This window comes from Lathamus discolor, chromosome 1, assembly GCF_037157495.1.
Source record: "Lathamus discolor isolate bLatDis1 chromosome 1, bLatDis1.hap1, whole genome shotgun sequence".
NCBI lineage: Eukaryota > Metazoa > Chordata > Aves > Psittaciformes > Psittacidae > Lathamus > Lathamus discolor.
The window spans coordinates 117947071-117974744 of NC_088884.1; the positions used below are offsets into that span (position 1 = coordinate 117947071).

Consider the following 27674-nt stretch of genomic DNA (forward strand, 5'->3'; position numbering starts at 1 on the left):
ATCTCTCCTCAGGAGCGCTTCCCTCAGCACCCGTTGCCGTGGCGACGGGAGCGCGCACCATGGCGCCGGCCGGGCCGCGCGCCGGTGTGTGGGGACGGGGCCGTGTGGGGGGGCGAGGGGTAGCCCCTCCCGGTCGGGCCGGGAGACCCTGTGCCCCGGGCCCTCAGCCGGCCTCCGCGGGGCTCGGGGGATGCCCGGGCGCGGCGCGGCATGGCGGCAGGGAGGGCGGGCGCGGCGGGGCCCCGGCACCACAGCGCCCCCGGAGCGTCTGGTCGGCAGCGCGGTGCCCGCCCGGCCATGGCCGCCACCTGGCAGCCTGGCTTCCCCACCGCGTACTGTGGTTTTCCCGTCCCCGCTTTCAAAGCATGGCGGCTTGTCCGGTGCTGCTGCAGAGTCCCGGTTTGATACAGCCGCTGCCCACCGAGGCCCCCAGGCTGAGGGCAGTAGTAAGGGGTGAGCTGGGGACGGCTCGCGGGGTGAGCGGAACCTGGTGCTCATCCCAAGAGGAGGATGCTGATGAGGGGACGTGGTGCCCCCAGACTCCCCCTCCGCTGGGTGAGGAACGCTTCGTGTGCAAATGCATCGCTGGGCAGCTGCCCCAGGAAGGTACCAAGGGAAAGCCTTACAGCCAGCTGCCAGGCAGTCCTGTCCTGAGAAGATGCACAGAGTCCACCCGCCCCGCAGTTGTTTAACGTTGAAGAGCAGGCAGCCCAAGCTGCGGGTGTTACCAAGCTTTTAAATTCACCTCTTCTTGTCTTTGCAGTTCCTTGCTACCTGTCTGCATGCTCCCATGACAGGTAAGAACCCCCCAGACCTGATCTCCTGGCTGGGCATCGAGGCCAAACCCAGGGAGGGCTGGGTCGGGGATTTACGCCGGGCAGCGAGTCAATGTATCAGATGACACTGTGATAAATACACAGAGGAAGCGATGCTTGGGTTTGCTGTTCTGCCTGCTTCTCATGACCCGAGAAGTCAGGTCTGATGAGTCTGATGGCTGAGCAGTTAGTCCATGCGAGCTCAGGCATGGAGGGGAGGTGTTTCTGTGCCTGGCTGCAGCAAGGCCTCCTTTTACCTGCTGGGAAGCAGGAGTAGGATCAAACAGCAAGGGCAGTCCCCTTATCAGCCAAGTTGTAGAACTGCTGCAGGTGCATCCTGTGCGAGGGCGCCTGTGTGTCCAGAGCTTTTGCCATGATAAAAGAGTAGAAAATAATAGCTTTTTTGTAATTGGAAAAAAACAATATACTACTTGACAGTTGCCAAGTGAATCGAGAGACCTGGTCTGGATGTACGTGTGACTTGTTCCTTGGCTGAGTCATAATGCAAGCTTTGCACAGCACTGTCATATGGGTCAGTAAGGCCATGTCACTTTGTGCTGGGCTTGGCTGTGCCTATGTGGTGGGTCTGTGCCATTGCTGGAGGAGAAGAGGAGCCTGCCTGCAGGGATAGTGCCAGCTCTGCAATGTAGCTAGGCTTGGGGGAAAACCCTGTGTGGTAATCCTTCACCCCCTCGCACCTCTGCATGGAAAAGACTCTGGGGAGCTGCTTGGGAATGAACAGCTGAAACTAGTTTTTGGCTCCTGACATGAGGGCTGCTGTCCTGAGCGTGTCCTGTCTTGAACCGGCGGCAAGGGGCCAAAGTCCTACAGGCAGTTCTCTCTGTGGGATCTCTTGTTTGCAGTGCTGTGACCGGTGGTTAGGCATGACAGGGAGATAAATCAGCAGGCATCTGATGCTCTAACAGCAGCCTGCCATTGCAAGGGTCTCTGTAGTGCTGAGGTCTCTGGCAAGTGTTTGCTGGGGCTTGGCATCTCAGGAAGGAGTATAAGCCCCATCAGAGGAACCACAGATGAGTCCCTACAATACAGACTGTTTTCTGTCAGCAAACACTTCTCTCTGTGTCGCCACTCCTCTCTAGGGCTATGCTGCCTTATTGCCAGATGGTACTAAGCACGGGAAGCGATTCCCCAGGCTTTCACTTTCTGTGCTTTTTCCATGGTGAGGCACTTCCATAGCTGGCATTCAGGGCCAGGCTGGATGTAGTTCTGGGCAACCTAACCTAGTTGAAGATGTCCCTGCTCATTGCAGGGGGTTTGGACTGGGTGACCTTTGAAGGCCCCTTCCAACCCAAACTATTTGATGACTCTATGATTTTCAGTACTGCTAGGGCACAGACCATGATGTTCCTGAGTCTCTGTAGCATCTAAGACCCTTGTGCTAAACAGACTGAAATAAAATGATAAAGAAAAACATGGCTTCACCTGTGCTCCTGAAGCCCTGTGGGAAGTCTCCATGGTGACTTTGAGCAAACCACAAGTGTTTCTGTTCATCTGGGCTCCTGTAGGCTGAAGACATCATCCATCTCCTTCCTACCTGCTTGGGTTGCATGGTGTGTTATTAACCAGAAAAATACCTTCCCCTTCTCCCTGCAAGGAGGACAGAATTGCAAATTTGTGTCTCTGCAATCCAAGAAATAGCACAAAAATCCATGTGTTGGTGAGTTCACCAGATTAAATGGATGGAAAGCTACTAGAAGAGAGAGATCCCTTAAACACACTCTTGCAAGAGATGGAGGAAAAGGCAGAGGAGTTTGAGAATGTGTTATGTGGTTTTGAGTACAGCAGTAGCTTCTTTGTGCTTTGTTGGTTCAACTGTATGATAAATGGCATGTTTGTCCTTTTCTGCAATTTTGACAGGATATGGGAACTTGCAGAACCCAAGAAAGCAGCTTGTGCAAATGACCTCAGGTAAGGAGGTAATGCAGCCCTGCTCAAGGGCTGGGGATTGATGGGACCTCAGCCAGTGCAGACCCTTTGCTTTTGTCTTGCTACTGCTTCCTTCTTAAGAGCAGGAGTGGCTCCAAAAATCCAGGTAGAGATGTTCAGTGCATGAGGGTCTCTCTTTGACTTGCTCTTTCTTCCTTTCAGTCAAAAAACTGGGCTTGATCCAGTCTTGCCTTTGCTGTCCTGAGTTGCTGCACTGAGATGTTGCGGGATAGCATGGCGTAGTGGTGCAAGGAGATTGGACCTCATTGGAGTCACAGGCTGCTGCATCCTGGAGAACACAGTCCAGCTTTAGAAGCAGAGCTGCTGTCAGCATTATGTGGTCAAGCTATGGCTTGACAAGCCAGGGCAACAGTCTCTTGATAACGTCTCTTCTCCACTCTCTATGGGTGTCACTGTGCTTGGAAAAGGTTCCACAAACCCACTGCCCAGCTGTTCCCTGTCCTGACTACCCTGGTACCCTCTCCCATCATGGCCTCTCTCTCAATGGGGAATGAGCAACTCCAGATTTGCCCTGGGCACAGGAGAATAACCACTAACATGCTGCAAAACCTCACCCACTTTCCATGGCACACCCTGACCATAACATTATTATTATTTTTACTGTCATACTTGTGGTATAGCTAGGTGGTAACAGTGAGGCAAGAAAAATGGAATCATGAAACTCCCCCAGGGGTTTCAGAGATGTAATGAAATGACCCTTTCTGCACATCCACTGGTAGTTGTAAAACCAGACTCATCCCTTGAAGGCTCTTTTCTTTTTGAGTCGGTAACATTTCCTAACTCTGGACAGTGTGCCAGAGAAAGTGAGTGCTCAGGAAATACCAGCAGCACTTTACAGGTGGGGGTAGCCATAGGGACCATATGTGTGTCCCATCCCAGGCAGGGAAGGATAACCCTAGCAAACATAGTTCACACTTGGGCATATTCCTAAAATTTCACACCCTTGCTGTTCTTGCTAGGCTTGTTTGGGGAAACCAAGAGACAATATGGACCATGTCACGGCGTGCTATGACAGCTAGACCATCTGCAAGGATACTGGAATTGGCCAAGCCCAAGCAAGATTTTGGCAAGAACCTGTACAGGTCAGTAATGTGGTAGCACATCCTGGGGAAGGAGGCAGCTCAGAAGGTGCTGACTAAGCAAAGGAACTTAGTGGGTCCAGGGAAAGGGAGATGCCATCTCCTTTCCTGCCATTGCTGCCCCACAGGGATTTACATGCCGCTAAGACCCACCAGGCTGTCCTGGTGCTTGGAACAGGGGCCATCTGTAGCAGGGAAGAAAGCGCTATGGAAGTATAGTCACCCTGAGCGCTTGACTTCCAAAATGAGGAAGAACTGGGGGGTGCTGAGTTTTGGTGCTCTTTTGTTTCCTTGTACCTGCTTCCTGGCTGTGAAAAGGGCCTCTCCAACATGCGGTGGCTGCTCTGGGTTTGGATCAACTGCCATAAGAGCCAGCCTTGATCTCAGTTTCCAAGCACTTGGGAACATATTCCTCTGCTGTAACAAAAACCCCAGTCAACAGCTCTGCTTTGGCGTGGAAGCAGAGACATCATGTGCGTGTATGCATGCTTCAATGGAAACATGTGTGTCACACCTGTGTGTACAGAGGGACTATCTGCCCCTAGAGGGTTCCCTGTCTGTACTGGGGCTGATGCAGCCCAGCCAGGCACCTGGACACAATTAGTGATCCCCTGCATCCTCTTGGAACTTGGCCTAAATCTTGAGGCTAAAGGTTAGGAAGTGCTGTGAACAGAGAAATCTTGCAGCATCCTGCTGGCTAGTAGAAATCCAGGTCTCTTGCCTTGAGTTGAACCTCTGCTGTCACTACATGGTAAAAAACTAATCCGTGTTTGGGTATAGGAGTGAAGAACAATGTGGGAAATGTAAGCTTCAGTGGTGCTGGGTGATGCTGCATTACTTGAAGTCACTAATCTGTATCTTCTGTAGCTCGGCTGGAGGGAATGAAGCTCTTTTGGAGACAGGATGGTGGTTGCTAGTCTGTAAGAAGACTGAGCAATGAGAATGCATATTAAACTGTGTTGTACTCCTGGCTTTCCTCTACCTGGAGTGATGTCAAGACATGCATGTCTGTATCATTCTCTCCTCTGCCACTGTCATTAGTTCAAGGACTTTCATCCTCCTGAGAGGTTCTGCCTCTGACTAATGGTGTCTGCCTGACAGCCTTTCCTGCCTTTCTGCTCACCTCTTCCCTGGGGATGACAGGCATCTTCCAGTGGTTGTGGCTGATGGAAAGTTGGATGAGCATGCACTAGGCAAGTGTGGGGAGATCCCAAAATGAAAGGAGCTGCAATGGCTATTAGCCCATTGCAACAAAGTGGTTTCTAAATTGTCAGAGCTGAGCAAGAGATGCTGCTGGGTTTGTGTTGTGGAGTAATGGGCTGGGGAAAGGCCTAGACTTTGATGCACTCAAATCTGATGCTCAGATGCACTGAGGATGCTTAAAAGAGGACTCTGCATATGCAAACAGCATTTACCAGGAAATCTCAAGTGTAAACATCCGTTTGTTCATGTCTTTACCATGTGCACTGGTGCCAGCTTTTGTACATGTAACAGGCATAGTTGTTTAACCAAACTTAGGATACCATCTACCAGAACCAAGTTCTCTACCAGTCGCCCTTTACTAACTTTTCTGTGCTGTTCCTTCAGGCCCCTCTACTTGTACAGCTGTGGACGGGAATCAACAATCTGGGAGCATCCCTCACTAGTGGATTTTCGCTTCCCTTCTGATCGGCTGGTGAAGTTGGCTGAACCTAAACAATACCAGGCTGCTTACCTGCTGCAAAGGTGAGAGGCCAGAAAGCCTGTAGGGTTCTATAGGAAGGCCCTTGGGTCTTACAGCATTAGTCCAGCTTTAAAGTAACAAATACAGGAACAGAGGATGGGTACAACAGAGGGCAAAATGCAGAGCAGGGACTCTGCTGGGATTAGGATATCTGGTCTTTGTCATGGTATGTGTGGGTTCTGCACTGGAAATAGCCACAAGACAAAGCTTCCTTCTACTGCAGCAAATGTGAGACTTAAACATCCCTGCTGCTGCCTGGTTTAACCAGTGTGGAGTAGTATCCATGAGTGGTGGTGCTGTGACTCTCTGCTTCTAGACCTCGCACGTCCCCTGAATGGCCTGTGTCACCAGCGGCACTGAGCTGTAAGGCCTCCCCACGGATTGTGGAGCTTGCCCAGCCAAAGGTGCTACACCCAGAGTTCCTGCCGGCCAAAAAGGTGAGGAGCTGGTTGAGTGAGATTGGACGGGACAGTGATGCAGCAAACTGTCCTGAGTTTTTAAACCCTGTATCCTGCCCCTGGATGTGCCCAGCATGTGCAATGGCGGGGAGAAACTGTCTGGTTCTGCTGGGGTTTGTGATACTGAGAGAAATTGCCTTTTTGGAATGAGATACTGTCTGTGAAAATCTTCCTGCTGAGGGACAGAGAAAAGCCAGGCTGGAGCAGCCTAGAATAGTAGGAGTGCCAAGGGAGGCATCTGGGCTGCATATCCCCTGAGTGATAAAGCAGCCTGGGAAAGTGGAGAAACCTGATGGGAACGGCCTGTTCAGCTCCTAGGGAATACAGTTGTGTTTTCAGTTGGGCAGCTGTGCTGTGTATATAGGGGGCATGAGCCTACAAACAATATATAGATTTTAACAGTGTTTTACCAGATTAGCCTGATTTAGAGACATATTTCTGAACTTGCTCATTTTAGGAGAGTCATTGCTTTGGCAGGGGTTAAAGAGCAATCTCAGATTACACTCATTCCATGGCAAAGGCTAAGTTTTCTGGATGCAGTCTCTGGGCTGGGACGTAAGGGGGGCTGTGCTGGAGCAGGACTTGGCATCAGTAACCCTGTGAAAAATAGGGGAAGATGTCATGCTGGAGCAGTGATCACTTTTGCTGTAGGAATGCAGTTAACTGCACCAGCATTTTTACCCTGAAATCTGAATGTTTCTCCTTAGGAGGGGAAATTATTTGATTCAGCCAGGAAGACAAATATGAAAAACATTACTCTGGAAGAAACTTCTCTGCACTCTCACCTGGCTGCACAGGCTCTGGTTACAGACACTCCTTTCCTGCCTACGAGTGGGTGACAGCTGGGGAAAAAAGTAGTACTGGCTAAGACATGCAAATCCCGGTAGTGCCAAAATTAGCTTCTAGCTCAGGTGAAAGAAAACTAATGCATGTTGAGAAAGTGAGAGTGCTTCTTCTTATAACCATGTCTGCCAGAGGAAGAGTGCTGGGTGCTTATCCCTTTGGAGAAGGGAGTGTGTCCCTCTGAGCTGCTGTGGACAAGCTCTGTGTCTGCACATCCCTCCCCCATTCTGAATCCATGCAGGTGCCAACACAGGTTACAAATGCTGCGGCCTTGGCCAGAGCATCCTCACGGATACAGCAGCTGGCAGAGCCCTGGGTCAAGAAAGTGACCTGCTGCTACGAGTACGGCCCTTTTGAATCTGCCATTCGCCCGGTAAGGCAGCATCACCTGGGCCTGTGCATGGCAGGGATGCTGGGCAGAGGGGAGAGTACAGGGGCTCAGTCACTGGGGGCTCTCTTCATTGTCACATCCTCTTCTGGATGTGCTGCTGTCTGTGGCGCTGGGGTAGCTGCTTCCGGGGCTGGAGAGCAGGACTTGTCCTCCGTCCAGAGCATGGACAGGATCATGTTCCACCTGTGCGTGGTCAGTGGCTGTGAACCTGGGTACACTGAGCTGCAGGCTGGTCACCATCAAATGCCAGGAACATATCTGTAGGGACCTTCTTCCCCATTCTTCCACAGGTTTCCAAATTTGCTCAGAAGGCAATTGCTAGCCCTCGGACCTTGGAGCTGGCTATGGCAAAAAGATTGCATCCTGATTATATGCCTATGCGGGATGCTGCATGGTCTGTGACAAAGGCTGCAAAGCAGGCAGTGGCTACGCCAAGGCTTGTGGAACTGGCCCAGCCTTGCAAAAGGTAGGTGCTGCTTCCCTGCTATGCAGAAATGATCAGCTGTCAGCTCATTTCATGCAGGCCATGGTACCTTGTTGATTTGGATTTATGCAGTGTGATTAAGCCACTGCTTTTTCACTTCCAAAATCTGTGAGTTTTGTATGTCTGGATGTGTTACTGCTACATGGACTGCGGTTTAAACAGCATTTTTGAGGTGGATGGAGAATCAAAAGAGGAGAAATAGGAGCTTTCTAATTCCAGTAGGAACTACTGGCTGGGACTTTGTAATTATTAGTTGCAATTATAAAAAGCAATCAGCTGACACATGGCGCAGTGTGGCAAATTCATGCTGCCCAGCATGATACAGCTGGCCTCAGCCTGGGTTGCAGGAAGTGCTGGGCATGGTGTTTCACAGAGAGGGAGGGAATACCTGGTGGTAGTGGCTGTGGTGGCTGCAGTGAGAGATGGGGCATCCACTCTCACTAGTGTCCTGGTGACAGCAGCCGAGGCATGGCTGCTTTTATCCTCCCAGGACAGGGCAGGGCACAGGTGGAGGTGTGTCAACTGTCAGGCAGCTTTGACAGCTGGTTCTTCTCCAGTTGGAATTGACTGGCTCTGTCCTCACTCCCCCAGGCTTCCTATGAACTTGACTCAATTCAACCCAAATGCCTTCACTGTGAAGGAGTCGGCTAAGAAGGCAATTTGTTCTGCTCGAATCAAGGAACTGGCTTGTCCGATTAAGCGCTGAGCTCCCTCAGAAGCACAGCCCTCTGCTCGTGCCAGCTGTCCCCCTTGGAACATCACTCTGTTCGGGCTGTGCTGTGACTGGAAAACCTACTTGAACACAGCAGCACCCACCAGGAACACTTCTTACGAGCTGCCACTTTTACTGGGCTAATCTGGGGAGTTAAATAAAACAGTCATTCCATAAGCACAAAAATAGTCACCAGGCGAAAAAAGCAGGATTTGACCTAATGTGGGAAGCCTTTCTTCCTAGGATGAGTTATGTCTGGATTTTATATCTCTTCTTATTTTTTAGCTATAATAGTTAAAGAAGTGATGAAACACCTGCTGGGGGAAGCCAGCACAGGAACTGTTTTATCACATAAGTAAGTGTGGCAAACCACAGCCAATGGCACACAGCATGTTGATGCAATGCAACTCCTGACCTTGGGTTTTTAAAATTTTTGCTGAAGTTTAGAGATCTTCTCAGTGGTGCTCAAAGTTTTGTGCTTGTGACGGAAATAGATACACAAAAGGCTGCAAAATTCCAGATCCAGGGCTGGATTTGATAAGGCATGCAGCTTTAGTACAGACTTTGGAAATGCTGGGGTGGCATGTACCTTGAGTTGGCTTCAGTTTGGGGCCCCTTCTCTCAAATGCCAGGAGAATGGGCAGAGAATGGGCAAGCAGCCTTTTGCTTTGCATGCATCTTTGGTGCAAGTTACACAGGTGGGTTTATATGTCTGCGGTTCAGATACTCGGTTGTGTAACCCTAGGCAGAATAATGGAGGGACAAAAGTTATAAAAGAAAGCATGTGGCAGTTCCACTGCCAGTGTATCTTGATCTTCCCTGTGTTAAGCCGATTCTCCTTCCAAAGGAATAGAGGCAGGTCACCACAAACCACAAGAGGATTAATCAGAGGATCCAGTAATTGATTCAGTAATCCACTAAGCAGAGGATTTTTGAACCCTTTTGAACAAGGTAAGGTCACTGAGCAACTGTGCTGGTTATTTTTTATCCCATGCATTGTCCTGTACCAGGTCAATGTACCAGAGTTTGGGTTCTGTGCAAAAGCCTGAGTGCAACTACATCCCTTAAGCTTAAGAATGGCCAGATGGAAGGTGAAGTCTGATGTCCCCACCTGTGGGGGAACCCCAGTGCTACCAGCCTCTGCCACCTCAGGGATGAGGCTGTGTGGGCTGCCATGGATGGACCCATGGAGGTTACCCATGTCTGTGTCCTATCCCTGTGGCAAGAGGGATACCCCATGATGCCCACTGAGGCTCTTCGGAGAAGTGTTGCTTTCCCAGAGAAAGAAGTCTGTCTCCTGCCACTGGGGCAAGGAGCACAAGCAGGGACCTAACACAGATCCTCTCATCAAAAAACTCTGTTTTTTTATTAATGTATTGGAAAAAAAACACCCAAAAAAACAAAACGCCAATTCTTTCCTTTTGATGACCTTTAACAGCAATGTAAGAAATACATTCAAGGGAGGCTTGCCTTGGTCTGATGACTGTGTAGGCACTAAGTTTGCTGATATCCAGAGCTGACTCAGCATCTTGAGCTAACTAAGATCATCTGAGCAACACATCTGTTTTCCACGTGCCCCCTCCTCTCTGAATGGTGTGTATATTAAAGCTAGAATGTATACTTTTCCTTTGGGGAGCATAAGCAAAATAAATCTTTCCCTCCCCTTCTATGTTTGAACCTTTCATGGCAGCTTTTCTGTAAGCCTGGGACAAGGGCATTATGAATGGATGGGAATCACTAGATAGGTTATGCAGCCATCAGAAGCTGTATACGCATATATATATAATATTTTTTTCCTGGTTATGTACACTTTAAATAAAACTTATGTTAAATAGAAGGGTATTACTTCGTATCTCAAAACCTATTGCAACAGAAGAACCCCAAGGAAACCCACTCTGAAGAGCTTCACCATCATTATCAGCAGCCCTGGGGATTGGAGCAGCATCCTCTAGTCCCTGACAGATCCGCTTTGTGACGGCAGCCCTTCAGACTTCCTCCACTCCGCCAGGCGCTGCTTGAACCATTTCTGGATGAAAGAAAAGAGAAAGAGATTGAGTGCACTGGGCTGAGTGAAGCTCTAAATAACCTTGCTAAAGGTGCAGATGTGGTCAGCACATGGGACCAGGTGAGGGAAACTCGTGGTTCTGCTATCTGAAGCAAGGTGCTGCACTGTTTCTAGGCAGTACAGGCATCAGGAGAGCTGCTTCTGAGTGAATGAATGGTCTTGTTATTGATATGTTCACCTCTTTCAAACTCATTTCTCTTGCTCACTTCAGACCTTGACAGCATGGGTAAGTTCTTGTTTTATTTCTGTGAGTCCAAGTTTTTCTTGCAAACAGAGCAAGAAAGTGGCTAAGGAGCTGCTGGATGGCATCTGCTTAAATGGCTGGAGCAATGAAACAATCACTGCAGGTCCAAAACAGACAGGAATCACAAGCTGACCTGCTTCAGAAAGGATGACAGTGACAACGCAGTGGCTCTCAGCAAATCGAAGATCAAATAAATTTGAAAAATGTGTTACAGTGATCTTAGTCTTCAAGCAATATGCATGGCTATGTTACTGTGCAGTAGCTTAGCATCCCTAGGCCAAGTCCCAGAGCTGCTGACACCACTTGAACACAGCTGCAATTTCGAATGTTAGCTAAAATGCGGCTGGATAAAGCCACACTACCTGCGTAAGAAGAGAGAGATAACTCATGTCCCGGAAGCACAGCTCAGTCTTTTGTTTGGGAATGTGCCTGTGATTTGCTTTGTTGCTGTTCACTCTGTTGCTATATTTGTTCATGGCTATTTCTGAAGCTATTGTGGTTCGTAATGACACAACCACGATGCTCTCTACAAAGTGGCTCTCGCACCAGCACTGCCTTGGACCTCATCCAGTCAGATGATTGCCTCGCCTCCTCCCAAAAATTTCACTTCCTGCCCTCAACCATCATCTCCCGTTGACTCACCACCTCTTTGCATCTCATTTTTACTGATTTTTTTATTAAAATGGCTGCTATATCTAGCCAGTAAAGCACTCCAGATGTCAACAGTGATAATTCTCTGTGTTATATGCAATGCAAGCACTTCACAGCTCACCATCCCAGTCTTGATCCTGTCCTTAATATGTCCTTCATCTCCAGATCCCTAGGAGCACCCTGGATTTGTGGAAAAAGATGGCTATCAGGGAAGATTTTTAAGACTTCTCCAGATGTGTCCTGGGCATATCTGGCCTGTGTTTGCAACTTGCTTTAGGAAAAAGAGAAGGGGAGCAGTGCCATTTCTAAGGAGGAAAAGGTATTTCAAGGGTGCGGCCTCAAACAAGCAGTGGTACCTGCCTGTCATTAAAGCACAGTAAAGGAGGGGTCTCCTTTTCCACTCCAGCCAAGGGCTATCATGGGCAATGCATGTTATACCAGCATTCTTCCCTGGGACAGGCTAAGTACTGGCATTGCCTGCTCAGCTCTCATATCCCTTTGTCTTTGCCCAGTTAGAGCCAGGCTTGGCAGCTCTCTGCTGCTAGCTTTTCAGTGAGTTGTATTTCCTTTCTATACCCATCAATGCTGCTATGGGTCTAGTAGCTTATAAAATACCTGCATTTAAACTGGCTGCACTGCAGCCTGAAGGAACTGTGTAGGAGCCATTTGTTTCTGAAGCCCAGGATAGCCTGCAGGTAGTCAGATGGAGCACAGAACTCAGTGTAAGTCTGAGGCAGTGGCAGCCTGTCCCTGTGAAGGGACATTTGGAAGCCTCTGTGTCTCCTCAAAAGGTTGACAGACTTGCCTGACATGCAGGCTTGGGAACGCTAAAGTAGCAAACTGCAGTGAGGGGGAGTGTGCACAGCCTGAGCATGTCCCTCAGTGCATCCTGCAGCCGTTGCTTCGATCTGTTGTAAAATAACTATTTTCTTCAGACCGCAAAGCCAGCAGTGGTTTGGGTATCCAAGACTATTAGAAATAGGTTGAAAGGAAAGGACAGCACATATGCCTTGTATATTCAGGGGTTCACAGCCAGCCAGTGACCCTCAGGGTGTGCCCTTGTTCTGGCTGTGGGAATCTCTAGCATGGTATCCAAGCCCAGGATGGGGATGGTGCTCCTGGGTGTGTGAGGGGAGCACCACGATCCCAGTGGGATGCCATGGCTGGGAACAAAGGGGCTGTGATTACAGGGGAAGGGGCTTTGGGGATGCAGGGGCAGGAACATATGGGGTGCAGGGAGAGGTGGTGGTACAGTAGAGTTCTGTGGGTGCAGCATGGGGTTAGGGGTGCACTGGAGGTTGCAGAAATGCAGAGAAGACTTGTGGGTGTGGTGTGGGGTGCAGTAAGGAGTATGCAAGGTGCAGACTGGTGCAGGGACTGCAAGTAGGGCACATATGGGGCACAGAGGAATGCAGGAGAGTTTGGAAGCATGAGAGGTGCAGGAAGTGCAGTAAGAAGCATGTAGGTGAACAGAAGGGTGCGGGGAGTATGACAGAGAGCTGGAGATAGGACAAGCAGGAGTCTGTGGGACACAGAGGCATGCAGGGGGAGCAGAGCTGGTGCCAAAGTAGAATCACAGAATCACAGAATCCCAAGGGTTGGAAGGGACCTCAAAAGATCATCTAGTCCAGCCCCCCAAAGTAGGGGCAAGGCGCACACACTCACCAGGGTCTGCTCCTCGGAGAGCCCAGTCTCAGCCGCAATGAGGCACAGTGTGGTGGGGTCGGGGTGTTTGTTCACCTTGCAGAAGTTGTACTCCAGGATCTCCAGCTGCTCCTCAGTGGGAGTCACTGGCTTCTCTGTGGCCATCTCCTCCTTGGGTAGGGCTATGGGGCCAGGCGCTGCGGAGAGGGGCCAGTGTCATTGCCCAAGCTGACACCAAGCTCACTTGCTGAGCCCCAGGTTTGCCATCCCTATCCCCACTGTCTCCCTGCTTGCCGTGGCAGGGCACAACTCCCTTCCCAAAGGCATGCCAGGGAGCTCAGCCGGGAGCTCCAGGCCCCCAGCACCTCCTGGGACGCACACACAATTTCCCCACCGTGGTGACCACACACCACCAGTGCCCAGCTGAGCCGTCTCACCATCCTTAGCTGGCGGGGAACTGCAGCCCGTCCTCTGCTCAGCGCTCCTCTCTTGCTGTATTTATAGCCAGTGTGACTCCCGTGGGGACGATTCCTGTTTACGACCGTATTTAGGCCTGGGCGTCGCTTGGGAGTGATGTCACAGCAATGGGCATGTCGAAGGGGTTAATTTAAAGACGTTAATTGAAAAAAGCACTACTTATGCTCTGGGTGAGGGGACAGTGCCTGGTATCCAGCCTAGTTTATTTCTGTTCTTTTTTCCCTTCTTCCCAGTGACCAGGCAAGTTTGTGCAAGGGAATCACAAACCAGAAGATCTTTGGGAGTGTGGGTTTGGACCCAACAATCACCCCATTTTCCCTCCTGAGCAGTGTCCTGGTCCTCCTTCTAGCAGCATGGCCAGACCACATGAAGCTGGCGATGAGTAGGTGAGCTGCTTTGTTTTTACTAATATTTAATGTTATCTATGTTAATATTTAGTGTTTATCTATCTATCTATGTAATGTTGCTAATATTTAATGGTATTTAACGCATGGGGATAAACAGTGATGTTGTTCCTGAGCACCACTGAACTGTTTGTTTGGTTTTGGTGTGTAAGTGAAGGAGGGTTAGTCCTTGGAGGATGGTATCTCATGCACATCTGTTGCCCAGACACTCAAGCGAGGAGCCCACATTCTCCTTCCAAGTAACGTTTGTCCCACTTGTGCTTTGCACATATCTTTGGCAGACTTGGCACAAAAGCACAAGCAAAACAAGATGGTATGCCTTGGGTAAATCCCACACCTCTCTTCTGCAGGGCTCCAAGTTTGCCCCTGCATGGCAGGGGTCGAGCCTGCCAATTCGGTCAAGTACACCACGAGGCGTTGTCCCCACAAAGCCTGCAAAAGTCCCTGGTGCTGAATCATTTTGGTGTTTCCGAAACCAAGCTGTGGGGTGTTGGCAGATAGGAGCTGGATGCAAAAATGTGGCCTTTCTTGATCTGCTGTCCTGCTACCCGAGTTGCCTGGGATGTCTCTGTCAGGCTGTGTTGTGCCTCTCCTATGCTGCCAAGGTGGTTCTTGGCCACCTTGGAACTCCTCTGGGCTGTTTGCTGCAGACCTGCCTTGTCTCCGCCTTGTAGTCCAGCTTCCCCTTCCCTTTGGCTCTGGGATGGAACTACAGGCACCTCCAGCATGCTGCACCACCCTACTGTGTGGCTTTAAACCCAACTGTTTTCTGGTTGACAGATAACTGACCTTTGCCCATTCGGTACCCTGGGGTGTAGTGAATGCCTCAAGGGTCTCACTTGCTGACAGCACTGCTGCTGCTGGGGCTCAGCTCCAAAACTGCCTTGCAGCTTGCAGAGAGCCAGCTCTGCTATTCATGAGAGGCTGGAGAGCTCCTCTTCTTTCAGCTTTACCTCAAAAAGCAAAGGTCCCACTGAGCCTTGTCTGCAGGAGGTGCTTTGACTAATGTACTTTGTCTAATAAAAGGATCCTTTGGCATTTGAGTAGGGGCTTATAAATAGACCAGGGCTGGTTGTGAAACAGCCCAGTCTGTTTGAGTCACTTGGTAAATACCAATTGTAACACAGTGGTTACGAAAGGCCAGAGCACCTCTGAGTGGGATGGAGCAGGCTGGTAGAGGGCATAATCCGCCACTCCGGGATGGACTGGGGAAAGACCACCTTTAACCCCAGGGGCTGCAAACTGAGCTGGCCTTGTCAGCAGAGTGTTGCAGCACAGGTTTGTGGCAGCAGCTGCCTGAGTTTTCCTGGGGTCAGCTCAGTTCAGAGACATCCGTATCAGAAGAGGCACAACAACAAAGTTCATTCCTTTGTGTGTGTGAGCTGGTGGGGGCCAGGTGAATGCTACTCACCTGCCTAGGGCATTTGGAGACCTCTGGAAAAGACACAGGGGCAGAAGGGGATCCCCTGGACTTTAGCTGCTGCTCTCAGCACTGTGGCTGCCAGACTCCCCATGAGGCCAAAGTGCAGATGAGGCCAAGCTCAGGCCACGAGACCTGCCTCTCCTCCTTGACCAGCACCCCACTGAGCCGTCTGCCCTTCTTCTAGGAAGCCCAGTCACCACGGGGCTCCTCATCACCTTTGGATCATGCACCTAGTCTGGGCCACCAGCAGCAACATGTCCTGGCGGTTCATAAAGCATCATTTGCAGACTGCTGCATTAACATACATTAATGTGTGTGCATTGATTTGCACAGGGAACGCGTGCTTCAACTTTCATGTTTCATCTACACAGCTGTTCATTTCTGATAATCTCCAGGTTCCTGAGGCACTTCCCTGTAGGACACAGTATCTTCTACCTGCTGGCAGCTCAGGGTGCCCCAGCACACAGGATGCGATGCTCAACAGTTTTTCCTTGTCTCCACTCTGCTCCTGCTCCCACCTCTCAAGGCTGTGAGATGGCTTTCAGGAAAAGCTCAAAAGCCTGGGTGTCCCTGGAGCTCCACATCACTCCATGAGGTCCTGGAGATCTTCAGGAGCCATGTGACCCTATGCAGCATTTGGCACCCAGCACTTGGCAGCTCTTGGTGCTAAAAACTGTGGGTAAATGACAGGACCTGAGGGCGCTACGAGTCCCTAAATGTCCTGACTGCCTGTACCTGGACCACTGCTCACCTAGCTCCTATTTAAATGGAGCCCTACTTAAGCCCAGGCTACACAGGACCTCTTCCCTGAACATGAGAGGTGACTTTCTTGCTTATGCTTCTTTAGGCCTGGCAGAAATACAGAGAATCATAGCTGCTCTGCTCAGCTGCTGGAAAGCACCACTGCTCACTGCCTTTTTTCTGCCTAAACTTTTGCAGGATGGTGAAACAAAAAAAAGGCTTTTCCAATGCAAGTTATCTAAACCATCTGTTCAGCTTTCAGAAAGGAGGGGGGGGGGCTGTGGTCATCATCTACCCCTGTGAGCAGTCCCATGTCCACTGCTTTCACCCCTGGGTGGCACAAGGATGAGAGTTGGGTAGCAGGGAGCTACTCACCCTGGTAGAAATGACAATGCCAGATGCGCTATCACTGTGAAACCACAGCACTGGTGACACTTGCTCTGTCCTACACATCAAGCTAAAAAGCCCCGAGGAATTTACACTTGGCTCTGTCTGTCTTGGTTTTAGGTGGAGCAGTGTGAAAGCAGCCACCAGCTGAAGCATGCAAGGGGTTCATTGGTTGCTTGGCTCCAGCCAGCATTGCTGTGCACAACTTAGTGCTCTTAGTGTGGCTGATGGGGTGTTTAAATGCACCTCCAGGGCCATTTTAAAGGGAGCAGACAAAAGGCAGTGGCTGATAGGCACGAGTTGCAGCAAGAGAAATTCTTAGTGGATATTGGGAAACAAGTTTTGTACGTGGGTACCAATGTGGAGATAGGGACCAGAGGGGTGGGGGCACCTCTGTTCTTGGTGACCCCTAAAACTCAGCTGGACAAGGCCCTGAGTGACCTGACCTAGATGTGAGCTAGGATCAGTGGTGTGGAGAGAGACCTCCCTCTGCCCGTGTCCCTGCTCCCCAAGGACACCCTGGGGTTACTAGCAGGGCTCCTAGCTCTGGCCTGAGATGGGAGAGGACATTCCACTGTCTCCCAGCAAGCCTGCCCAGCGCTGCTAGCGCAGTCAGCATTTACTGTCCTGGCAGAAAGCAGACACTTTTCCAGAAAAGACATGATCTCTGTTTGCTCAGCTTTGCTTTTTGAACAGCAGACACAATAGCTAGCTGGCTGTGCAGCTTTCTAAGGATTTACTGCACCGAAGACCCTGGAAAACAATCTGAGCAGCTCCTGCCCAGATAAAGGGGCCCTATAGACCCTCCTGGGTTTCTTGACCCCACTGCTCTCTCCGCTGTCAGGGCTGGGATGCAACTGGAGGCATCATCTGCTCCTGGTTTTTGCTTGCAGCTATTTCCTGACACTGGCAGGAAATCAAAATAGCAGTTCTCAATGCAAACGAGCCCTCCTGCCCTCCCTTGCTCTGCTGCAGAGCCGTGTCCTGTCCCTCGTTTTGCTCGGGCTCCTGCTGTGGGGTGGCTGTGGATAACATCAGCCGGCATGGCGCACAGGATAAGGTGGGACGGAGGCTTTAATAATAAAACAGACCCTGCCATAAATAAGGAAAAACCACCTGTCATGCATCCTGTAAACTACCCGTTCAGCCTCTTAGAAGATAATATCCGACAGGAACAAAGCAAACAAGAGCACAGCAGCTGCTGAAGCAGAGGCAAGTCCCCATAGTACCCGCAGCCTGGGGTCTCTGCCTGCCTGTGTGCCTCTCTCCCTTCCCTAGGCATGAAGCTTTCCCACCACGACCGCCTGGCTGGATGCTGCTCCAACCTCCCCAGCATCACCAAGATCAAGTCAGCTCCTCCCTGCATCCCCCCCAACATCCGCACCTGCGAGTCCACCCCAGCTCCCCCAGCTCAAAGCCTGTGCTTACCTGGAGCTGTCAGGGACCAGAAGTGAGTAAAACAAGAACCCTGCAGGTCCTTGGGTGACTGCTTAAGTATCTGCGAGTGTGTGTGACAGGCGGGGACCTGAAAAACCTGCCGCAAATCACAGGAGCTCCCGGGTTCCACAGCCACTCTCTGGGCTGGTAATTCAGGTTTGGCATCCACTCTCCTTGGCAGGGCTCAACGCATGGTTGTACGTGCCGCGGAGCTCCGCGGACGGGTGGCACAGGGAGCCGTCGGGGCTCGTCCCACCACGCTCTGGGCTGGTGGACGCTGTCCTGCCGGCCCCGGGTGGGAGCTGCTGTGGGGCTGTTTCCTGCAGGGGTACAGGAAGGGTGAAGGCAGGGTGCGGCGGAAACTGTGCTCAGCCCTTTATCTGCGTGCCAGCAGAGCCTGCCTGCCCCTCTGCGGGCCGTCTGCCCCACTGATGCCCCCTTGGCAGGGCTGCCACCAGCCCCTCTGCTGTGGAGACCCCTGATGAAGCCCGGCGACAGTCACTGCTGTGCAGGGCTGGCTTCTCACCTCACTTTACTCCCCTGCAAAGGACTTCCCCAGGTTTAACTCTCCTGACCCTGCTGTCACTTTACTCAGCACTATGGTCCTGTGAGGCCAGGTGAAGGGAGCAGGACCGGGCCCCGGATCCAACCTGCTGCTGCATCCCAGGCGCCTTCAGATACACAGGGCAGGAGATGGGGAGGAGGGCAGGGCATCCTCTTCTGCCAAAGTCCTATACTCTCCTCAATTTAAGTGCCCCGATGCTTGCAGTTTCCAGTGGGGTGGGCTGGGAGCATTAGATAGCAGCTTAAAAGGAAGAATCTTGTGGGGTGGGGTGCAGTGGGGAGGAGCTCATTTTCTCTCAGCTCACAGATAGCTGGAAGGGGATGTTGGAAAAATCAGAGGGGCTGCAGAAAGGGTTCATGAGAAACTGAGTATGGATTGCAGTGTCTGAGGTTATCTGCCAGAGAAAAAGGCAAACTGGATGTAAAGAGCTGCAAAGCTGGCTGGAGCCAGGGGCAGGGAGCCCAGTCCCTGGGGAGAAGTGGCTGGACTAACCCAAGCAAAAACCTACCATATGTTTAGCAATGAGCCAAAGCTGTCCTCAAGATTTAGTGGTTTTGTAATGTGGTGTGGGGGAAATAAGGGCCTAGCCAAGGGGACTGTGAAGAGATCTGCACCAAAGGGCAGGCAGACCTGTGCCAATTTTCCTTGGAGGATGACGCTGATCAAGCGAGAGTGCTTTTCTTCACAGGGATAAGCCTCACTGCATGATAAACCAAGTGGTGCTGCTCAGCGGCTGCCAGAGGAGGTTTTCAGGAGAAGACTTGATCCTGCATGCCTTGGGCAGGCACCTGGCCAAAGGAATACGTCCTGTTTATCACTGGTGCTTAGCGACTGAAGCATGGGTAGCAATGGGTGCGGGCAAGCAAGTTGGAAGACGTGTCTGATGGGATGGCTCCAGCAGCAGTGGCTGGAGGGATCAGGGTGCATACAATGGGGCTGGAGCAGATCCCTGCAGCAGGACACAGCCCTGTCCAACCAGTGCTGGAGGTCCAGGCAGAGGCCCTGCTCTATGTGCTTGGTGAGGCTCTGGTGAGTACTGCTACTTACCTACCCCATGCCTGTGCTCTGCTCTGGCACCTGCTCTTGGCCACCCTTGGAGACAGGATAGATGGGGAGGTATTCTGGCACAGAAACATTTTCTTGTATTTGTATGCTGTCTACTATTTTCTCCCATGCGTGTGCCCCAAGCACTGCATAATGTGAGTAACCTGGCCCGCAGGAACAGGATTGGCTCCTCTCTTCCCTTGTTTATTACTGTCAACAGGGAGAAGGTCTTTAATGTGGAAAAAGCCCTTTCCCTTAGCCTGTGAACCCAGTCCGGACTTGCACTGAGAGTGCTGGCAGCGACGTGTTTCAGGTTGAGACACGCCACAGAAATGGCTTCAGAGGTGCCGGGCGCCCTGCAGTGACAGTGCGAAAGTCACGTCACGAATCTGCCCGTGTTTGGCTGGCAAATGCTAATGCTTTCCTGACCCTGAAATCTTTAATCCCATTTCACTTCCTGGGAGAGGGTCGTAGTACTGCTGGAGTTACACTTCCCCTAGCCCCAGATGATGTCCCTTTGCCAGGGGAGGTAGACTAAATAGAACCAGAACACAGGGTGCATCCAGGCCCATCCCAGAGTTCTCTTCCTGACAGGAGAAGAAATACAGCTGTTGTGATGTGCATATGACAATTTTCCATGACACTCTGGCATTGCAGTGACCTGTGTTCAGCATCCCACTCCTCCGCACCCCTCTCACAGAGTCTGGAACATCATCCAGTGCTTGCGCTGTGGCAACATGCTGGCTGCAGTCACTTTGTGGGGGGCACTGGACACATAGCTCATGGCCATCCTGGGCCAAGTATTGTCTTTTTAATGCTGCATGGAGACAGGATGGGAAACAACTGAAGAGGAGAGGTGGGAAGCAGCTTGTCAATCCATCATGAGACAATAGGATATAATTCAGGTTTTCTGGCTCGTTCATACTGCTTTCTTTGCCCACATGTCTCTCCTCAATTTTGCCATGTGTTCCTTCCTGCAAATGAGTCTTAGTACCAGCACCTCTGCTCTGAGAATTAAGCAGACATTCTTTCTTTTTCTAAGTATGTGAGTTTAAAAACGTGTGCTTTCCAGAGACATCCCCCCCAGCAAATGTTAGAGCAAAACTTCCTTTCTCCCCCTGAGCACAGAAGTGCAAAGGAAAACCACAAATGCCGTCTTCTGTTTTGTCTTCTAGAGGGCTTTTCCTGATGTGCTTGGGTTTTCTGGCTACTAACCCCAAAAATGTGGCTGGAAACGAGGCTTTACAGAAATTTTTGGCTTCCATTCAGTTAGAGGAGAGTTTCCTAACCAGCCAGTACTGACTCAGAGTCCAACTCTTGCAACTAATTAGATGAGATTTCTACTTGCAAAACTCACTTGCCTCAGAATAGTGTAAGAGACCGGCTGCTCCGCACGGTACAGCGAAGAACTGCCTTTTCAAATACTCCAAAACACAAGAACCTTACTGGATCATTGGTCCTTTGATCAGGTTTTCCTTGGGAGAGCAGTAACACCAGCTGCAGCCCAAGAGCCAGCAGCACGCAGTGCTCGCTCACATCATAACCTGGGCAGGGGGAAGAGGAGGACATCGGCACAGGCAGCTCCTTGCTGGAGCAGGGCTGCCCGCTGCCCACTGGGGTTCAGCAACTGCCTTGGCTGCACTCTGCTTCGTGCATTCTGCTTTTGTTCTAGCGGGCAGGGTTCAGCCTGTCTCTCCTCAGCACCAGAACTGATCTGGGATAGACAGATAGGAATCAGATGTGACTTCCAGTAAGATTCCTGCTTTGCTTTATCCATGGGATAGAGCCGTGTGGATGGAAACGGCAATGTTTTATTGTTCCTCCAGTTGTTCCAAAACTTCTCAGAGAACAGTGTCATCTCATCGGTATTTCCATATGCAATCTCTGCCTGGGGTACAGTCTTCCTCCCTCCTCTCCCTCTTACTAACCAGATTGTTTTGAAGTGACTAAACCAGGCGATGATACATGCAGTTCCTTGCCAGGAGGCTTTTCAGCAGTGTGCTGCCATTGTAGGCAGAACGTGCCCTAGCATGCAGAGAGCCAGCAGGGCATCACACTGGGCACAGCACAGGGGTTGTACTGGGCTCCTGCACTGGTCAGAGGCAGGGAGGAGGCTAGAGGAGATGGGTGAATCTGCTCTCTGCTCCTGGAGTGTCACAGGGATGCGAAGAGGAGCAAGTGCCCCTCCAGAGATTCGGGTAGCCATGCATTTTCTAGTGAGTAAGTCAGGGAGCCAGGAGGCTGGAGAGCATCTGTCCTGGTCTGACCCTCTAGGCTGAAGCTGCCTGCTTTTGGAAGTCCTGACTCAAAACCTCATACACAGGTCAATGAAAGGACTTTATCCCTCCCGGGAGCAGGGATGAGCTCTGCCCAACCACTTTCATGCCACTAACATAGATAGCCGTCCCAGCTGCAGCATGCTGTCCCAAAGCCCTACCCTAGGGAGAATGGGTGGCCTCAGTGGGCTGGGCATGGGTGCAGAACAGCCTGTATCTGTGCTATTCCTCAACCTTCTCCATGAGGGACAAGGACCATGCTGTCCCCTGTGCTGTCCCAGGCTGGGCAGCCCATGGGTGCTGCTCACTGTGAGGGGCAGGGAGGTGCCTGGTCCCTGTGCCTGCCCTGAAGCAGTGGTGGCATGAGGCTGGCAGCGATCCCTGTGGTTTCTGTCCGACCAGTTTGGGTGGGCGGCGCAGGGCCATGGTGGGTGCCTGGGGAGGCCTTTGGGGCCTCCATGAGGCCCCTGTGGCACTGGCACGTGATCAAGATGGCTTGCAGAGTGACAGCGAACAGGGAAGGGATGTAGTGGAGATAGTCCCTCCGCTCTGCCTGCCTGGTGTCGGGGCGCTGCCCCAGGGACCCTGTGCAACCAGAGTGTTTTTCACTTCAGAAGCCCGGGTTTTGCTGCTCTTGGAAAGTTGACAATGACAAAGGTGCTGCAGCTACCTGGGTACTAGCTGCCAGCAGTCTTTGTGTGGCTGGTTATGGGGACAGCTGGGTGAGCACCATAGGGATACACGTTTGGCTTCCTCATTGTTCTGGCAGCTTCCCTTGCTCCAGCTTTTGGGGCTCTAGCACTGTGCTGTCAGAGGGTCAACTGTGTCCAGCATGTCTGGCAGACAGGATCCAGGCTGGAGGAGGATGCTCCTTGCAGACTCTCCCAGGGATGCAGTGACCACGCTTGTGGATGGGGGTGCTTTCCAGGGAGGAGTCGTGGCAGCAAGGTGCTGTGCTGCACGGGCAAGCAGCTGGAGAGTGCTCAAGCCATGGGGGAGCCCAGCGGGCTCAAACAAGCACAAATGCCCCAACAGACCTGAGCTAAAGAAGCTGTACCTGCACCACTGCTTAAGGAAGTCCCACTCCTGTCTGTGGCTCCTGGTCCTGCTGCAGGGAAGTGGTTTGGGGGACACAAGTGGCCGGTGGTGCCAGTTCCCACCAGCAGCGAGGTGAGGTCTGGGGGGCTCACTGCCAAACTGAGGCTGTTTGGACCAGAAGGAGGGCTTCTGGTACTGGTGTGGGATTGCCTTCATGTTCTGAGTGCCTGTCTGCCTGCCTCTTGGCCAGCTGGTGCTACATACAGCCTGAGTCTGGCTTCCCTAAGTGCGTTTTCCTGTCTTTAAAGACTGTTTCTTGGCTCAGACCTAGTCTTGGCTAGTGAGATCTTTTCCAGAGAGGGCTTGGTGTAGGGCTGTGTCTCTTCTGTTTCTTAAGTCTATGGCCTGGACACAGGGAATCCTGCTCAGTGGGGTGGGCTGAGAGAGCCCACTGGAGAGCTGTGTACCCACCATTGTGCTGCTCCTGATGTCCATCTCTGGCCTGTCTGCGTGGAAGACAGCACTGGACCAGGCTGCCAGGGCTTTCCAGAGCCGGCTTCCCTCGAAGTACACTTCATTTAGCACATGGGGGTTTTAGCAAGACACTAATTCTAGCCTCTGCTGCCCATAGACATGCTTCACTGACTTGTGAGACTAAGCTGGTTTTAAGTCAGGGAAAGGTAGTCTTGAGTTTTACTAACTTGATTTCTCTCCCACCTTCTACCCCCTTATTGGGTTGTGGTACTGGGAAAAAGTCTGCCAAAAGTGAAGGGAAAAGCTTGCACCAGCCAGGGTGGCAGGATTTATCCAAGGCATCTTACTGCTATGCTGTTGCTGTGAATTAAGTTTAATTAGCTGGATTCCTTTAACTGTGTTCTTTTGACTGAGTGGTTTTGTTTAGCATGAGTAGTCACTTAGCATGGGTAGCTGCAGTTGTTGGAGCCTAAGGCCACAAGTGGAGAAAGATGAACTTAATTTACAACCTGTGCTTAGTTATGTAAATGAAAGCCTGGAGACCAATGCAAATTGGCAGATAAAGGAATTAGCAAGGAGAAACAACTGGAGTGATAAGAAATTTCCAGCCACCTCCAGACAACAAAAGAACCTAATGATGGATGAGGAGACCCCAGACCAAAATTCACCATTGGACCAAGAGGCACGTGCGCAGTGTTGTGATGGTTGGGTGCATAGAATGTAAGGGTATAAACCCCAGAATTCGTTTTGTTTTGGATGTTTCCCTGAAGGCAGCAGCTCAAGCTGCATCTATTCCAACACTGGATTGCACTCTCCTTAGCTTGTCACTCCATGCTGTCTCCCTTAGTGCCACGGAAGGAGGTCCCTGCAGCTTGTATACCTCACCCTGGTGCAGAGGTTTGGAGCTTGGCCACACTCATCCTGGTGTTTATAGCAACATACTTCTGGATCCTCCTGAGACTCAGAAAGTAATTGCACATATAGAGAGCAACCCTGCATGCCTGAGGAAGAGTTGTGCCACTCTTCCCAGGCACATTATTCCTTGGGATAACCAGGGTCTTACCAGGGGAACGTGTGCAATTGAGCACTGTTGATATTCTCCTGATACACAGCCCTGGTGCCTGTAGCTCCGCATTTGCAGGGATAACTGCAGGAGCTCCCAGGGCACAGAGGGAAGCCCAAAGCTTCATGCTCTGTTCTTACCAGTCTGCTGCAGGCCTGGAGGAACTCACTGAAGATGTGCATCCCCATATTCCATGCTGAACAACCCTGGACTTTGGAGCTGAACTCTTCACCTGCCAGGGGGAGATTGCAGTCATCCTCCCTCCTGTTTGAAAGCCAAAGGGAAGCTGCCTTCTCACCGATCCAGCCCGTGTGCCCCATGGAGAGATGACAAGGACAGAGGAGAACCCTTCTGCTGGGGTCACTGCTGTGCTTTATACACAGGCCATAAATTGACACAGCAGAGCACAGGGACCTGCTCTCTCTGCTTTGCAAGCTCCCCTGGTTTTTGGGAGCTCGTCATCCACAGGCCTGACAACACACTGACTCTTTCCCAGGTGCTCCCAGCCACTGCCCATACTGTCAGCACTTCTTGGCATTATTATTATTGGAATAATAATAATGCACCTCTTGGCATTAACTCTCCTGGGAAGAGGAAGAAGCAGGGAAATGTTTGTCTAGGTGAGACGCTCAACCAGCAGCCCACTTGAGCTGCCTTTCTGGATTCAGCCCCTGGGGAGTATTCTGCATGTGCCACCTCCTCATAAATCATCTTCCCTTGCCACCTGCATCTCATTTGCTGAAAAACAGAAAAAGAGGTCTTCACTGAAGCAAGACTCAAATTCCAGAAGGAATGTGTTGAAGTGTCTGGATTTTACAAACAGGCAGGACAGAAACCTGGTGACTTCAGATGAAGCAATGGAGTCCCAGAGTGACCCCACCTCTACAGACACAACTGCATTACAGGGACTGGATGTTACAGTAATACTGTAAGCAAAAGGAACAGGATGGGTACAAGTAGCTCATGTGTGCCTGCTCGTTACTGAGCTGAGAGTGTTCTCTCTTCTTTGTTATGATGTGTAATTGCCGAGTTAGATCACTAGCTCTGCAGCAGGGTGTCAGCTTGGCTGGGTGATGTACCCTTTGCACCAGCACCGCTTCTAGCCAGCGTCTGCTTTCAGCCTCACCACCCAACCCCGACGTATCCCATGTTACTGAGCACCACAACGGATCAGGGCTCAGGATATATCTAGGGGCTGCCATGGGCTCAGCAGCATTCCCACAGCTCAGGTGAGTGAGCAGGAATGCCACTGAACCTGATCATTGCAAATATGAGCCATGGGGAGCACACAATACATGAAGTGCCAGCTCTGCTCTCCATGCCAAGTCTGCTGTTGCACTGGGAATCTGGGTTACCTGGACGTGGGAACATACAGGTGACTATGTACCCTGCCTGGAGAGACCCGGTGTCAGCCAAGGACTATTCACAGTGTGCTGGCTTCTGTCAGCTGCAGCTCAGGCCTGCCATTCTGAAAAGCTGGGGGCTGTCCTCGAAGACTGTGCTATTTCTTCCGAGGAACGTGATTTTATCACTCCTGCTGGCTGGCTGGCTGTGAACCCAAGCATTAATTTTATGAAGTTTGCACCAAAGGAACTTGGATCCAAGAGATGGGAAATAAAGCAGTAAGTTCAGAGACATTTCTCTGCTGTGTACCTACACACAACACTCCAGATGACTTAGGTGCTCTCCCATAGGTAGTCAGGCCTGTCAGGGTTGTTCTGGTGGTTGTGATAACACCCAGCTTTGGATAGTGTAAGTGCCCGTTGCAAATGCACTGCCCTCTTGTATTATAAATTACAGAATAATTGAGGTGGATGCAGATAGATTGCTAAAGGATCCACTCCTCGCTTTGACAGATACTTTTCCAACAGAGATGAAGACAGAGAGCTCACTTCAGGTGTCCATTTACAGACATCTGCAGCTTGCTGGGCATCCAAAACAATTAGAAGGGACCGGCAGATAAGAAAAAGGACTTCCAGGAAACTCAGGCCATTCCAGGGCAGCAGTTTGAGGCTTGCTGCAATATCCCACAGAACCTATATTGACACTGGCCTGTTACTAGATGAGTTCAACACCTCAGTCCCAGCCATATTCTCTGCTCCACAGCAGGACTTTTCAGCCCCTTTGCCTCTGTCACTGGGGAAGCTGGAACAAACTAGCTTAAGCAGGAACAGTTCTAGGTCAACTCTAAATGCTTTTGCAACTACTGTTAGGAAGAAGAATTCAGATCTTCTTAAAAGGTAAAATAAAACAAGCATATCAAAATCTTATGTAATATCTCACCAACTGACAAAAATAAAGCACTTAAAAGGGGTTAATTTTTCCTCGATGCAAAGATAAGACCCACTCGCAGAGGAATATTCCCTTTTTTTCCCCTGAGCTATGAATGCTCTGTGCAGAATGCTCTGCTGCTTCTGTAAATGTTCAGGGTTTAGAAAATGGAGCAGCTGCTACATGACCAGCTAGAAAATCACAAAGCTAAGACAGAACCCAGTGCAACCCTGTGCGTGGCAATGAATGCCACAGGTTCGCCTAAGAGGCATCTGCCTGTTGAATAGTTTTTACAACATGGTGTACTGCAGAGTCTCTTTTAGCAAACATAGGTGGGTTCAATGATCAGGAAGAAGAAAGTTAACTTTGCCAATTCCATGAGATCCTGTATCAATGACACTAATAACACAGATGAAAAGAAACAGCTCCTAACAGAACGTTTATGCGTACAAATTAGTGATAAAAAGTCGTTCCTGCACTTGTGAGAACACGGGATAAAATGTGGTTTAAAAGAGAATAAATGCTGCCGCCTAGGGAGCAAGATGGGAATTCACAAGTTCAAACTGTTCGGGCTTACCTGCCACAGGATTCAGACCATGGCTCCCCCAGTTAGACCGCTCTCTCCCTAATGCTCTTGCTCATGGCTCTGTGCCACCCAGGACAAACGGAGGGGCTGTATACGAGTACAGGCTAACACTACACTGGTACCTAAGAGGAAGAGAGAAGTCTGTCCTCTGTAACCATTAATAGCCAACACCTTTGGATAGGTGTTCTCCTATAGACAAGGGTTTTCAACAGCTAGCAATATATTCTGAGCCTTAAATGTTCAGTGGAAACATGATGGGTTTGATATGTTTTTTATCAAACCCAAGAGAACTTGTGGATCCCCAGCCCTGAAAGACTCTGCCAGCAATTCATAGAGAGATGCTTTCCTCCTTGTTCAAACCAAAGTGTATTACCACCTCTGCAAACCCTCAAAAGACTGCTTTCCAGTACC

General features: G+C 50.8%; 2 protein-coding genes across 3 annotated transcripts; one reads left to right on the forward strand and one right to left on the reverse strand.

Moving 5' to 3' along the window:
• The first annotated feature begins 261 nt into the window (after positions 1 to 261).
• On the forward strand, positions 262 to 10310 carry SPMAP2L (sperm microtubule associated protein 2 like). Its single transcript, XM_065692415.1, has 9 exons — positions 262 to 606; positions 764 to 797; positions 2694 to 2744; positions 3743 to 3865; positions 5450 to 5587; positions 5902 to 6022; positions 7128 to 7259; positions 7568 to 7743; positions 8353 to 10310. Exons 1-9 carry the CDS (start codon positions 366 to 368, stop codon positions 8465 to 8467), a joined length of 1131 nt encoding a protein of 376 aa, XP_065548487.1. The 5' UTR covers positions 262 to 365; the 3' UTR covers positions 8468 to 10310.
• Positions 9816 to 18301, reverse strand: HOPX (HOP homeobox). Of its 2 annotated transcripts, none has more exons than XM_065692489.1 (3): positions 17938 to 18301; positions 13099 to 13274; positions 9816 to 10499 (listed from the first exon to the last, which is right to left on the reverse strand). In XM_065692489.1, the coding sequence occupies exons 2-3, from the start codon at positions 13240 to 13242 to the stop codon at positions 10422 to 10424; spliced, it is 222 nt and encodes a 73-aa protein (XP_065548561.1). In that variant the 5' UTR covers positions 13243 to 13274; positions 17938 to 18301; the 3' UTR covers positions 9816 to 10421. The 2 variants fall into 2 exon arrangements, with proteins under 2 accessions (XP_065548561.1, XP_065548569.1); XM_065692497.1 differs by lacking the exon at positions 17938 to 18301 and adding an exon at positions 13515 to 13829.
• Positions 18302 to 27674: the final 9373 nt, after the last annotated feature.

What these genes read in the sequence shown, in the direction of transcription:
- SPMAP2L (XM_065692415.1), top strand. Translation starts at nt 366, where the DNA reads ATGGCGGCTTGTCCGGTGCTGCTGCAGAGTCCCGGTTTGATACAGCCG. An exon ending in TCTGCATGCTCCCATGACAG is followed by an intron (nt 798 to 2,693) that starts GTAAGAACCCCC and finishes CAATTTTGACAG; the next exon opens with GATATGGGAACTTGCAGAAC. An exon ending in AGTTCCTGCCGGCCAAAAAG is followed by an intron (nt 6,023 to 7,127) that starts GTGAGGAGCTGG and finishes GAATCCATGCAG; the next exon opens with GTGCCAACACAGGTTACAAA.
- HOPX (XM_065692489.1), bottom strand. Translation starts at nt 13,242, where the DNA reads ATGGCCACAGAGAAGCCAGTGACTCCCACTGAGGAGCAGCTGGAGATC. An exon ending in TCTCCGAGGAGCAGACCCTG is followed by an intron (nt 10,500 to 13,098) that starts GTGAGTGTGTGC and finishes TCTTTCATCCAG; the next exon opens with AAATGGTTCAAGCAGCGCCT.